This window comes from Carettochelys insculpta, chromosome 3 (genome assembly GCF_033958435.1).
Source record: "Carettochelys insculpta isolate YL-2023 chromosome 3, ASM3395843v1, whole genome shotgun sequence".
Classification (NCBI taxonomy): Eukaryota; Metazoa; Chordata; order Testudines; family Carettochelyidae; genus Carettochelys; species Carettochelys insculpta.
The window spans coordinates 79,545,394-79,560,055 of record NC_134139.1 but is presented as its reverse complement, the minus strand read 5'-3'; the positions used below and the strand labels follow the sequence as shown (position 1 = coordinate 79,560,055).

The window sequence follows — 14,662 nt, the reverse complement described above, 5'->3', positions numbered from 1 at the left end:
AAATAACTGTCTGGCCATGTCTATGCTACCCCTCCCTTTTGGAAGGGGCATGTAAATGACATGGATCAGAACTGGTTAATGAGGTACAGATATGAATATTCAGTGCCTCATTAGCATAATGACCACCAGACTTGCTTGGAAAGGGAATTTTGCAATCTTGTGTTTATTTCAAAGTGCCTACGTCTACACACCCAGTTTGCATTTTGAAATCAGCGCTTTTGAACTGTGACTGGCCACCATTATGCTAATGAGGTGCTGAATAGTCTGATCTGTGTTGTTTACATGTCCCTGCCAGAAGAAAGGGGGAGTGTAGCTATGGCCTCTGTGGGAAATGTGCCTGTTATTTGTTTGAAGTAACAGGTACATACTATTGAAGTATTCCTATAGTCGTCATTGCAGGAAGAGTAAGGATGCTTTGAACTAGCGCATAATTTTGACAATGCTAAACTAGCCTAAAGGAGCCTGTTTTGGCTTTAGGCTGCTTTGTGGCCATTATTTTGACGATGCTGAACGAGCCTATATGGAACCACACTGGAAATAAGCTAAGCAGGGAAGGGGGATGGGGGGTGTAAGGAGTGAGGGAAGCGGGAGGGGGCAGGGAGGAGCGATGGAAGGGGGCGGGGTTAGAGGGGGAGGGGGAGGGCGCGGGCAGGGAACGGGCGTGCACACAGAGGGGAGGAGGCGGGAGCTGGGAGCGCACAAAGAGGGCGGGGCGGGAAAGCGAGGAGGAGGGCGCAGGGAGCAGCAGGGGTGTGGAGTGGGAGGAGGCCGGTGCAGTACCCGGCGGAGGCGGCTCTCGCCGGCGTCTCTCGGGGCTCGGCGGGTACGGGCCGGGGCCGGGGCCGGGGCCGGGGCAGGATGGCCTCCATGGCTGCGGCGATCGCCGCCTCCCGCACGGCGGTGCTGAACGGGAACCGGCCGCTGGACGAGCGGGAGCGGAAGCGCTTCAGCTACTTCTCCTCGCTCAGCCCCATGGCGCGGAGGATCATGGCGGAGAAGGAGCGGATCCGCGAGCGCTACGGGCCCGACTGGGAGCGGCTGCCGCCCCGCCAGCAGGACGACATCATCGACAAGTCCCTGGTGGAGCCCCACGTCCAGGCCCGCTACGCGGCGCACCGCGGGGCCGCCCGCGCCGCGCCCCCCGCCTGCTACCCCGTCCTGCGCCTCAGCACCGGCCAGAAGGTGGTGCGCTTCGGCGACGAGGTGAGGGCGGCGGGCGCGGAGCCCCTGGCACCGGCGAGACCCCTGCAGCCCCGGCCTGGGAGCGCCGCGGGGGCAAAGCGTGAGGAGCAGGGAGGGGCCTCGGGGGAAACTGAGGCAGGGAGCAGAACGCGCTGGAAGCCGGGCGGGGATCAGGTGCCCCCGCCAGCGGCTTAGCCCAGCACCCACCGCCGGCGGCATGTGTGTCCGGGGGGTGCACGTAACCAATCGGATTGCGCCCGTGGCTGGGAGATACGGGCGGGCACGCGGCGGGGTCGGGGAATGGGACGAGGAGCGGGGTGGGGGTGGGGGGCGAGCAGCCTAGAGGAGCTGCAGGGCGAGGGAGGTGGGTGAGGATCATTAGCGATGGTAGAGGCCGGAGCTGTGCTCGTGTCAGTTTCAGCCCCTGAGTGGGCCTTTCTCCCCTGTGTGCCGCTGCCGCCGCCGAATATAAAGACCCTGTCAAATGCGGTTGTGATTCATCTCCCCATAATGGGGAGGGGGCCCGGGGGCCTTGTCCAGGAAGAGAAACCGAGAATGGAGACCTGTGATTCTCCGCTGGCGACAGCGACATTAGGAGTTGTGGGGGAGCCAGGGTACAGTTAGTTGGTCTTAGCAATGTGGTGTGCAGCCCTCCTTTGAATGGGGTTTGTCAACAGTCATGACACATGCCGGATCCTTGTCTGCACTATGGCTCCTATCAGCAGAGTTGTGCTGGTGGTGAGTCATGGATCCCAGTTTTCCCAGTGTAAATGCAGCTTGGAAGAATGTCATGGTGTGAATGAAAGAGAATTTTTGTGAACAGATTGACAAAACATGTGACTGCAGTTAGTAACAAGTGGCAGTAAGCATGTTGGTGGAAAAGTACATCTGTGGAAGAAGTGTGGCTTATGAAGAGGATTTTTCACACAATTATTTATAAAATAATTGTAGAGATTATTTCTCCACTGCTATTCAAGTAGCGCTGAGGTAGTGTTTACATTTAATCAAATCATTTCCACATTCATCCTTTAAATATAGTATCGAAAATATTCCCAAGTTCTGGTCCTTTTTTAGGTATCTTTTTAAAAAGTCTAGGCCAGTTTTTTCCAGTATTAATACAGTGCCAGGAAAAGCAAGTTAGTAGGTTGGCTTGTTGGAAAGTTATGTGGTTGGAATTATGTGTTTTGAACCTTTTGATGTTCTTGCCTTTAACACTAAAATGTGTTTGGAGAGAAATTTATGGATAGGCACCTCTCAAATGTAAAGCCCTGTAAACAGTTATATGTACATCTCTAAGCTCACCCCTTTATTCTTTCTCTCTCCAGGCATACAAGGTTCTACTCTAATTAGTTTTTAAATGAATGCAAAAAAACCCCACAGCTGTTCAGTTTTTTTTTTTTTAAAGTCTCAGGCTATGAAAGCCCACAATATACAAGATCAATATAATTTCTTATCCTGATTTAAATTCTTAAGGAAAATTACTGTCAAATTATTTTTCTGTTTCTTTTGTCACATGACAAATTAATCTGCTTCTGAATTTTTAACCACCAATTTAATTTGAAGTGGTTAAGGCTTTTGTTAACCCCCTACTAATACCCATGCATAGGATTTGTAAGCACTGCTTGAAGTATTTAAATAATCACCAGAGTGTTTCAGAGCTGTCTGTATTACAGAAGACCATCATTCTGCATTTCCAATATAAGGAAAATGTCTGGTTAAGCAGCATACATGTTTTATACCTGGAGTTTGATCCGGAGACATAGGGGCAACTTGACTTGGACATTGCTAATGGAAATCCTGAATATTTAGGCTTCATCAATCGCATTCTTCATTGTCCCCCAAAAACTGATGGTCTATTTATTTAAGGGGAACTCACCCAAATCCATCTATTTGAAAGGGTATCTACATTGAAACTGGTGCATTTTGGGCATTTTAGGTCCTCTTATCTTTTTTGGTCTGCATATTTTACTTCCGCTATTTTGAGATTCCAAGGGCTCTCTGCTCTGAATTGTCTTGGGGCCAGAAGGAAAGTGCCAGGAATTGTTCTTTTGCAACATATGGACAAAATCTTTTCTCGCTTCACAAAGTGACAGGCAAAAATGCCTCTGAGGTTTGGCAAATAGTCATTCCCTTAGCTGGCAAAAAAAGCTACAAATAGAAATGGCACCATTCCTGTCCCTTGTGTATTCTGTAACTGAGGATAAACATGATTAATCAGATGACTTGGTGTAGAAAGTTAAGTTTAGGTAAGAGAGCATTGGCATCAACTGACTGACTTTTTCACTCTGCAGCCAAGATTTATATAAACAATCTTCCTGCTCTCTTCTGGCATTCTCCTCTTCCATTTTAGTCTTCCAACTGCACCACCAAGCCTTGGGGCCTTTCCTAGCTAATCAATCCTTGGCTTTCTCTCCCAGCCTCCCTTTTTGATGCCATGCCCAAGTCTTGAACATCTTCCATGACTCCCTAATTTCTCTTTCTTTCCTATTGTCAGAAAGCTGCTCTGTGCATCTTGAGTCGGTCTCTTGCAGTTACAGTTCTACTTTCTGGGTGCATGGAAGCCTCATCTAATGGGCTTTCATATTATCTCTTTACTTGGAACTTGCTCAGCTCGCTGTACTACTGCAACTCTGTTTTGAAAGCACAATACATCCTTAAGACCTGGCATCTCTCTTTACCTTTGTATCTCATACTCCCTAGACAGGCACAAAATGAAGCTATTTTCTTTCCCCGTTACTTTCCAGCAAGGACGCCGCTGAGGTTGCTTGAAAACTCTCATGGAGTGCAAAGGGAACGAACAGTTTAAATTTGTTTAGCAGAATTTTTCTACATGTTGAACCTCTCTCATTTGGCAACATCCTCCATAATCTGGCATGATTGTAGTTAGCTGGACAACCACTTATCATGAGTGTGGCCAAGTTTCCCATGGTCCCATAAAGTTTATTTCCAGCCACCAGTCCTGGCTCTCAGTGTTTTGTGCTGTTATTTAGCTGTAATTTACTCCTAGGTGTCTTCTGAGAGCCCAGCAAGTAGAGGAAGTGGTGTTAATGCTGCTAGACAGTACTGACCTCCCATGGTCTGGCAAATTCTCTTGTCAGGCACCAGTTAGGTCCTGAGGGTGCCAGATTAGGGAAGTTCAACCTGTTTTAAGTCTCTTAAAAGAAAAAGGAAACACAGCTATTGTTTTACTAAGAGCAGCATTAAGTTCTGCTTCTACAGTAGCTGGGAGGATTTAATGTTATAATTTCATCTTGATTTAAAATATTTTAATGGTGTTCTTATGTGAAAACAATGCTGTCTAGGTAACTGGAAAAAAAAATCCCATCTTTTACTTCTCAATGTGTTGTCTCCCTTTTAGCCCTAGTATCAGGGTTACATCTCTAGCTATCCAAGCTATCCCTTGTCTGTAGGAAAATAATTTTAAAAAATTCCTCACGCTTTCTTTGAAGTTTTGATTTTAAATGAAACACAAATAGCAGTGCCTTTAGCTGTTTTCATAATTGTCCTGCAAAAAGACATAATGCAATTCTAAGAGTGAAAAATTCTTCAGAGATTTATATTGGCTTTAAAGGCTTTAATGGTTTACATTCATTGTGAAACTTACCCAAGAGTTAAATCATTAGCATTAAATCTCTGTCAAACTGCAAAAGCGTTTAGCCAATTATGGAAAATTTCTCTCTAAACAGAGCTAATGTACTGCAGTAGGATTTTGTTTAAAAAAGCAAATTGCCCCTATAAGGAGGCATTTTGTATGAAGAAGTTAGGCTTCATCCTTCCAGTTCCTTTGGCTCGCCATTCACTCCCACCTCAGATAAAAACAAATTACATGTATTTACTTTACAAATGAACATTGGTTCTATTTGCAAATACAATGAGCTTTTGAATCCAAGACAGCAATTTCTGTAGTGTTTTGGGATGCAATTGATGTTACAAGACTGATGCATTTCAAGGTGTTACTCCAGGGTTTGAGGGTAAGCCAAAAAATGAAGGAAATCAAGGTTTTGTGGCTAACGCACACAGTTGGCACTTACAATCTCTGGTTTTGATCTCCTGCTCTGACACACATTTTCTGAAGGTTGTAGAACAAGGGCAGTCAATAGGTGGACTGCAGGTCAGATCCAGACCATGAGACACCTTTGAACAGGCCCCCAAAATCTTTTTATTTACTACTTATTGAGGTTTTTTTTTATTTGCTCTGGAGTCTGAGCCTTGATTGTACACTGACCAAGAAATTTTGTACCTTCACAAAACATAATTGATTTGAGAATGTCATTTGTATTATCTGTGGTTCAGTATATCCCTCTCTAAAATGGGAAGAAGCCTATAAGCCTAATCCAATTCATTAGTCTTGGATTTTCAAAAGAGCCTATAAATTGAATTAAATTTCCAAATATCTCAGAATTTTCATAGGCAGCCTATTCTTAATGGCCATGTCTATGCAGCACTGACCTTCCAGAAGAGGCATGATAATAAGCAAAGAGGAACATTGAAATTTAAATATCTCATACCTCATTTGCATATTCCTGCGAGATCTTGCATCTGGAAAAGCCTTTTCCAGAAGCAAAAGCTGCCACGTAGATGGGGTTCCTTCAACAGGAAACCTCCCTTCTGAAATAAGGAATAAGGGTTCTTCTGGAAGGGAGGCTTCCTTTTGAAGGAGTCCTGTCTATGTGGCAGCTTTTGCTTCCGGAAAATGCTTTTCGGGATGTGAGAGCTCACAGTAATATGCAAATGAGGTGTGAGGTATTTAAATCCACACCTCATTTGAATGTTTCCCTTCGCCAGTTTTAAACTGTTTCACCAAAGAGAGTGATGTGGAAATAAAAATAATACATCTTGCATTGGTTACTTTGGAATTAATTTAGTTTGAGTTAAAGAAGAGCTGATTCTCAGGAATGGGAATGTGTCCTGGGACTGCCATCCTTTGGGAAGTCTTGATACCTGCGGGGGGGCACCTTGCACTCTGCCACATGTTTAGGGCCTGCTTCAACTCCTGTGACATTAGTGGAGTCTTTTCATTTAATTCAGTGGGAATTGTTTCAGCCATTATGAATTATGTTAGGTGAAAATACAGCTTTTAAAAAGAAACCAAACGAAAACATGACTCAAGGCCTTATTTTAAAAGGGGCTAGACAGTTCAAGGAGCTGTGCGCCTGGCTGGACTGGACTCCTAAAAGCAAATGTCTATTTCAAATATAATATGATGTAATTTGGAAAATGTTGGATTGGAATTAAGGGCTGCAGCTGAGTTGTCCAGCTGGTTTGCTGGTATGATACCAGCCTTCAAGTCTGAATTTTCCAAAGATGCCTGCAATATTTTCTGTTTTGTATCAGGCTTGAGTCTTTAGCTTGGTGATGTGAAGCAATTGATCACCTGATCTCTTTTTTTCTTTCTTACAATTAATTATTATAATAAAATGTTTTAAAGCAGAAAATTTTGAAGTTGAGCTACTGTAGATTTCTCTCACTAAGAGAACTGAGAATGACTTTCACCAAAGTTAACCCCCACTCTCCACTCCAGCTCTTTTCCCTCTATAATACTTACACAAGATGGAGAGTTGCTTTTCATTTTTTGCTACAATGAGATACTCAGTAACCAGCACAGGAAACCTTTTGTTCGGGTTTGTGACTGTATAGTTGCTGTCTGATGCTTTGAACATCGCTTAGATTATGTACAGAGCAAAAGTAGCACACAAGAAAGATACTAGTATGTCTTCCATTTTGAAAGTCTGATGCCATTTTGTAGCCAGCTGCTTGAATGTAGCAACTTAGTTGCATGCTTCTCTGTTCGCTTTGATAGTCTCCAGCTGGCTGCTGAAGTCAGCTGTGTGACTGAGTTCTTGTTTGTTTTTTAATTTTTTGTCTTAGGATGAGAATTGCCACATGCAGACTCTTACATCAGTGATCTTTGTAGGAGGACAAAAAGCTATTTACCTTTTTTTTTTTTTTTTTTTTTTTTTTTTTTTAAAGAAAGCTCCTTTTTGTTGTGGGTTGAAAACAGAAGCTGTTAAATGTGAATTGATGCTGATTCATGTTAATGATGAATAATCTTTAAAACTTTTGTTCTAAACGTTGTAATGTTCTTCAAATCAATATTATGAGTCTAATTTTATTCCCCTTCCGTTTTCCCCTCTTGGGCACATAAGAATGAAGTGAATATATAGGAAAGACAAGGTTACTTAACTGATGGATTTCCAGTATAGTAAGTAGCTTGGGGGGTGAGGGCATATTTCAGAAAAATAGTTTATTCTGAGATTGTCACAGAGCTTTGAGTTGATCACTTAGCTTCCAAACTTACTTCATTTTAACCCTCTGTAGTGTCTTTTGGCCAAAACTTATGTTAGACTGAAGTGATATGAAAAAGGGATGGTAAGAAGAACATACTGAGGTGCATTCATAGCATGGAAGTCTCTGTCTCGTGTTTACAGGAGAGTTCCCCAGACATAAAGTACAAAATTGAAGAGCGTTATTTGATTAGGAGAAATTCATTCGCTGTAATATATTTAATATAAAATGGGACTGATCTGTTGCTAGCATCATATATTCCCAATGCAAACCTTTTGTCATTCATTCATGATTTTTAATTTTTTTTTTTATTTTCCAAAACCTCACAATGAATGAACAGATTTGAACAATACTTAGTTTGCCATATGTGAAAAAACAGTCTCTCATTTTGCTCCTCATATCTTGGTGTGCATGGTACATGTTTGACAGATATGCAAGCAATTGCATGTAAAAATGTAGACTATAATAATTAAGTCAGATTATGCTCAGAAAAGCAATTGCTTAAAATGGCATGTTATTGTGGAGAGAGTTTGTGTTTTGAATAATTTCAGTTTTATTTATATGGACGCGAAATTTATTGCTGTTAGCACTCCAGAGTCAGCGCTATTGCAAGAGAGAAGAAGACAGATTCTGCTGTAATAAGAGCAGAATTGGTAAATATTTTACATTTGGAAGTTAGTGTGAGCTAAAAAGAGCCTTGTTTGACACTGCAGGACTGATACTTTAAAACAAAACACTGCTTTCCTTCTAAACTGAGCATATTTAAAAGGGAGGTCCTAAAAAGTCAGTAACAGTGGAATCCTACAATGCAGTTTTTGGTGTTCTTTTTCAGAATATAATCACCATTTAACTTCTGACATTACGTAGTTCCTTACACTGCATAGGATATTGATTTCAGATTGATAACCATTAAAGAGTGAGAGAGTGTGTGTGTGTGTGTGTTACACATTCACTATATATTTGGCTAGTGTATCTCAAAGTAGGTGGTAAAGATCAGACATACAGTACATTTGTAATATTTTTATTTGTATAGCAGCACATGTAGAGGCCTAGACCAGGTCATTATCCTGTGTTGCTAAGCAGTATACAAAAATGTGGTAAGTCCTTGCATTTACATTCTAAGAAAGAGCTTTCATTCACTCACCGGACCTATGCTGCCTCTCGGTCTTCGCCTTGTTCTAATTTAATTTTGTTACTCTCTTACTACTTTTGTTGCACTTCAGCTGATGGAATATGAGCTGATGATTAGTTTTATTAAATAAGACTGCTTTCTTGATTATTTTAGAGAGATTCTTGCATTTAATTTCAGGACATAACGTGGCAAGATGAACACTCAGCCCCTTTCTCCTGGGAAACCAAGGTAAGTCTGCTATTATTATTATTATTATTATTATTATTACTATTATATCAGTTTCCCTTGGAATTGAGCCTACCCTTATTTGAGAATTGATAAATTGTTTTTTCCCACTGCGAGAGCAATGTAAAGCGACCAGCGCATAAATGAAAATTAGACCCAGTATGTTTTTGCTCACTTAACAAGAAGCAGGATCAGGTGCTTCACAAACTAATACACACCCATTTGGAATCCAGGTAAAACTGTTGTTATGCCACCAAATTTTTGTAATTTAGATAATTGCTAATCATATTTGGAGAGTGGATCAAATTTCTGTGTTTAGGGAAGAAGAGAAGCCAGAGGATTGAATAATAATGAATTATCTACCTCGTAGGCAATGAGGAGAGGATCCCATTTTAAAATATATTTCTGTGACTGATTAAGAATGGTTCAACCAGTACAGGGTTTGAATAGTGCTCTCCTGATGTCTTCAGCTGGAAAGGAAGATAATTGCCTATTGGAAGGAAGGCATGTTGTGAGAGCTGAAGAAGAAGGACTTGTACAGCACTTGTCCATGTTACACTACATAATAGCCCAATGATTAATACTGTAATTCCATCACTACTAAGTTCAATCACAAGAGCATTTATGAAATAATGTAATCTTTGCTTTCATTTCAAAAAGAATTTTGTGGAAGACTTGCTGTATCGACCTGTTTTCAAAAGTAAATTGGAATGGGCGTGTGTGTTTAAAGCAACATTTTTCTTGCCATGGCCAATGAGTGCTAAGTAGTTTCTGAAGTCAGTGAAGAGATTCATAAAGATGCCACAGCCATGTTTAGATTAGTTTTGGAGTAAATGCACATCAAAATATGTTGAGCTCTTACCTCGTCTCTCTAAATTTTTGCAGGGTTACCAAAGCAAAAGGACAATATATGTAATAAATAAGGTTGATCATAGCAACACTTGGAAGGTTCTAATAAAATAATCCTCTTAGTAGAGAGCTATAAAACTGCTGAAGAAGAAACTTGTGTTCCTATAATGGTTTATTGCTCAATTGTTACAAACTGCCTATAATGTCACTACGTAATGTTCCCTCTAATTTTTTCCCATCCATGGGCAGAATAAATTTTGTTATGCACAGCAAGGCATGTGTGGATGTGCTCCACCAATAGAAATGCATTCTGCTGGCTGTGGGTGCTCTGGGAGTCATCTGGGTGGCATCACAACCTCTCCTGGGCAGCTGGTGTAACAATGACAAGTGCTGTACAAGTCTTCCTTATTCAGCTCTTACAACATGTCTTGCTCCCAATACAGCATTCCTTTTTTTTTAGCTTACAGGTGGCAATTGCCTCCCTCGTATGGTGAGAACTGAGTAATGGCTTATGGGTGGGGCTGTGTGAAACTTCAGTCTGCAACGTGAACTATTGAATTGGGTGAAGTTTGTGACTTTGAACCACTCGTGCGTTTCAGGAGAAATCCAGACAAAAATGTGATGTTTTGACTGAGCTTGTTTGGCTTTGAATGTTTTGCTTAAAACTCTCAGTAAAATGGTACTCTTGCCCACTGGGGCTACAACCAGGCTGACTGAAGTAATTTTTTTTAAAAACACATTCTTAAGATGGTATTTCTGGTAGTGGTGGGGGCTGGCTTTTGTCCTTTCTCGTGCTGGTATTAGAACAATGCCAGGTACAAACCATGTTTTAAATAGTATTGTTGCTAGTAAGTTGGCATGAATAGAACTTGTTTCCATGATCAATGTGGGTAGAAATTTTATTCCTATAAAACCTTACCACAGACTTAGAGCAGCACCCTAAACCCATACTATAGGCTAACTATTCTTGGGCCAAAAAATTCCTGCCAGCAGCAGAGATGGAATTCATTGGAGCACCTTGGTAGTAATAGCTGTATTCAGACATGGACTGTAAAAAGCAGTTTTCATTTCCATGTGCTTCGTTCCTTTGATAGGTAGAATATAATGGTTGAAGTTAAATGCTGGGTGGGTATTCTTTATTGCTAGGACTGTGCTTTTATTAGATACTAGCAGGGCCTGCCCCTTTGTGGTGGCTATAGCTGAAGTACCAGGCACCCCCAGACCCTATTCAAAATCAATGCCAGCGACTCACCAGAGCTGCTGCTGGGTCTGGAGCTGTTTGGGGCTGCTGGAACCACCACTGCCGCTGCCTCCATGCACTTCTCCCACCAAGCCCTGGTGTGTGTGCGCGTGCGCTGAGTGGTGGATGGCACTCCCACAGTGGGAGCGACTACAGTGGGATGGATGGACAGACAGACAGACAGACCGCTCTCAATACTATAGGTGTAGTCCCTTGCATCTCGAGAGATGGTGGTTAGCAGTGGTGGTGAGGCTGTATGGGCAGTGTTTGAGTCTGCAGCTTCTCTCGTGGCTTATCCGTCCAGTATTGGATTTGCACGGTCGATTGCAATAACCGTGTCAGTCTGTTTCCGAATTCTTGAGTCAGAGCATTTTTCCTTCTCAGACGAAGTTCCTTCACGTGGCTTGCACGTATACCGTCGAAGGATGATGTGCCCTGTTGTAGCTGTCGTCGCCAGGTATTGCGATCTGATGATGTAGTAGATTCCCAGGATTTTGGATCAATGTTGAATTTTTTCATGGCCTTTTTGCTTGTATCCTTGAATCTTAGCTTTAGTCTTCCTCTTGTTCTCAACCCACATGACAACTCATGGAAGAGGATTTCTTTGGGAAGATGTTCCTCACCCATTCTTCTCACATGACCAAGCCATCGTAATCTTCTGCCGTTGAGGATCGCTGTGAGGCTGGATACGCCAGATCTTGACAGGACCTCTGCATTTGAAACTTTATCTTGCCAGTTGATATCCATAATTCGACGGAGGCAGCTAGGATGGAAGCTGTTCAGTTTTTTTCTCCTGGTTCGAGTAGGTGGTCCATGCCTCAGAACCATATGTCAGGATACTCAGTACACGTGCCTGGTAGACTAGTATCTTTGTTTTCACTGTCAGTTTAGGATTGTTCCATGTTCATTTCATAAGTCTGCCAAAAATTGTAGCTGCCGTCCCGATTCAAATGTTCAGTTCTTTGTCCATGGTTAGGTTTGTGGTAGTAGATCCAAGGTAACAGAATTGTTGAACCACATCTAATAGGTGGTTATCCAGAATGGCGTTGGGTGGCTGAGGTATACCTTGAGTGACTACAACAGTTTTCTTCATGTTTATGTCAAGTGAAAACAACGTGCAGGCTCTGGATAGAGAATCCGTCAGTGAGTGTAGCATATCTTCATTATGAGTGAGGAGAGCTGTATCATCTGTGAAGAGGAGTTCCCTAATGAAGCCTTTCTTGACCTTAGTTTTGGCTGGGAGTCTTGCCAGAACGTAGAGAGAGCCGTCTAATCTTGTGTGGAGAAATATAGCGCTGCGTGAGTTATGAAATGCACAATTTAGTGGAACTGAGAAGACTATGCCGAAGAGGGTAGGGGCAAGAACACACCCTTATTTGACTCCGCTGTTCATTGTAAATGGTTCCGATGGAGATCCATCATATTGCACTGTTGCTTTCATATTTTTGTGAAAGGATGTTATGAGCTTGAGTAAGGTTGGTGGGCAGCCAATCTTGGTTAATACTCTGTATAGTCCTGATCTAGTAACTGTCTCGCTTTGAAATCTACAGGAAAAATACAGAGAACAAGGAAAGCCGTTATCTGTAGCATTTGTGGACGTAAAGGCATTGGACACAATCATGTCCATTGTTGACCTGCCAGCCCTTCAGCCACACTGTGTTTCTGGATAGACTTATCTGCTAGTTTTTGCAGGCGTTTGAGAATGACATGGGCAAATGCTTTGCCTGTGATGCTCAGTAACGAGATGCCTCTGTTGTTGTTGCAGTCATCCTTGTTGCCTTTGTTTTTGTACTGAGTGATATTGACTAGCAATACGGACCCAAGACATATTTGGATTTAGACCAAGCTTGTGACTGACAGTAAATCAAACTCATTTGTGCCAGTGACTTTGTTTCATATGTTGCAATATCAATTATTTCTGAAGTTGTGTGGTATATATCATATGTATTTTATTTTGCATATGGGCTCAAAAATATTTTTAGACTTTAATGGCTGGTTGGTATATTGCTTTTTTTTCCCTGTGGATTTTTTGTTTTTGTTTTAAACCTGTTGATGGTTCTTTGTTGACCTAAAGGTTTTAATCATTATTCTTGTCACGTGATTGGTATTGAGTGCTGCTGTGCTATTCTAGGTTCTTTCTGCTCAGCAAGCTGTGAGGGCCTTCTTTTCATTAATTTTTGTCTTTTGAATAAACTGGGCTTTATTATTTAGCTTCTTCGTATATTAAGCATTCCTTAAAGTGAGCTTTCTTTCAAGGTGTTTCTGAAGCCTTTGTATCAATAACTTCAATGTCTTGAGACTTACAAGCCAAACAATTTACTTCGGCTGTGTGTGCTCCTCAATAAAATACTACACGTTCTTAATAAGTGAATAAGATGTAAAAATAGCTCTTAAGTATCTTTTGATCTTGCTGTTTTCAGTATAGACCTTTATGAGCCAAAACCTAGTTTTATACACTAAGATTACCCCACTGGGCATTGGAAGGGTTTGGTGCTCTGCACCTTTAATATGAACACTGTGCCAACCTCACCATTAAATTTTGTGTTTTTCACCTTGTGCTCATGGCTACATTGTGTGTATGTAGATTCTCTTCTCCCTTTCAAGGTCTGTTTTTTCTTCCTATTTATTTATTTATTTACATTTCTCACGGATTTTAATTTCACTTTCCGCTGTTTTAGAGAACTCTTAATTTAAAAATCCAGGCTTTTTTCTTTCTTTTTTTTTTTTTTTTTTTTTAAATACTAATACTGAGCACTTCTGTTGCTTTTCATGCAAGGATCAGAAATGTTTAACAAATATTAATCTTTGCCAAACTATTAAGACATTAAAGGTGGTTTTCCAGTTACACTGGAAAAAAATGAGGCCTGGGTAGACTGATTTGTATAAAGTCACAGTTATTTGCCAGTGGAAACAGGAAGAAAATTAAGGAATCTTAACTTCCAGTCTCCTGCTGTAAAGCCAGTACTTCCTATATGTGGCTACTTTTTTATACTTTCCTTTTAATATGCATTAATTGCAACATCTTTGCTTCAGTGCTTTTTTTTTTTTTTTTCTTGTTGACATTTAAGCTTGGAACTGTCTTATCTGTGCTGCATAAGATTTATTATTGTTTGAGTGATGATAGTGTTCAGAGTCCCCAGACTGAGATCAGGATATCCTTGTGGTAGGCTGTACAAGCAAGAGGTGGTCTCTGGCTTAAGCATAAAACATTTTTTTTTTCCTCTGAGGCCATATCTCCTAATATCCTGCATGTTTACTAGACTAAAGAAAGGAGGCATAATGACTGCACAGGTGCCAGTCCATCACTGTAAAAACATCTTGTTGAGAATTGTGTAGCTTCTGAGGTATTTAAAAAGTTCAACACAAACCTAAATGAACAGTAGGTATGTCTTACAATAGGGGGTATGCAAAGTGGGGGGTGATCCCCCATGAGGGGGGCATGAAATACCATAAAGCAGGGGTGCAGCATGATCAGCTGCTGGGTCTCAGGCTCATCCATCTCATTACAAATGTTGAAACTTGTTTGTTTTTATGTATATGTACTCACATTTGTATACTGATTAACATTTTTACATTCCACATACTTGTTTTCTTACACCTGCCGAAAGGTTGTGGGTGGTTTTTTTTGTTTTTTTTGTTTTGTTTTTTGTTTTTTTAAGTACGAACGTAATCAAAATTTCCATCAGTTTGGATGACATTAGACAGGTTGGGGCGGCCCTGCTAATTGCAAGGATGCAAAGTGGGGCGCA

The 14,662-nt window shown here is 41.5% G+C and overlaps 1 protein-coding gene across 2 annotated transcripts in view; it reads left to right on the top strand.

Moving 5' to 3' along the window:
- Nucleotides 1-754: 754 nt before the first annotated feature.
- The window catches only part of C3H1orf198 (chromosome 3 C1orf198 homolog), a 28,304-nt gene continuing 14,396 nt past the window's right edge, over nucleotides 755-14,662 (top strand). Inside the window, exons 1-2 of one of the 2 annotated variants that reach the window (XM_074990192.1) lie at nucleotides 758-1,203; nucleotides 8,777-8,827. In XM_074990192.1, the coding sequence (XP_074846293.1) occupies nucleotides 859-1,203; nucleotides 8,777-8,827 (396 nt within the window). In that variant the 5' untranslated portion in view covers nucleotides 758-858. Of the gene's footprint in view, nucleotides 1,204-8,776; nucleotides 8,828-14,662 lie in introns of both variants that reach the window. The other variant, XM_074990193.1, reaches the window with a different exon arrangement.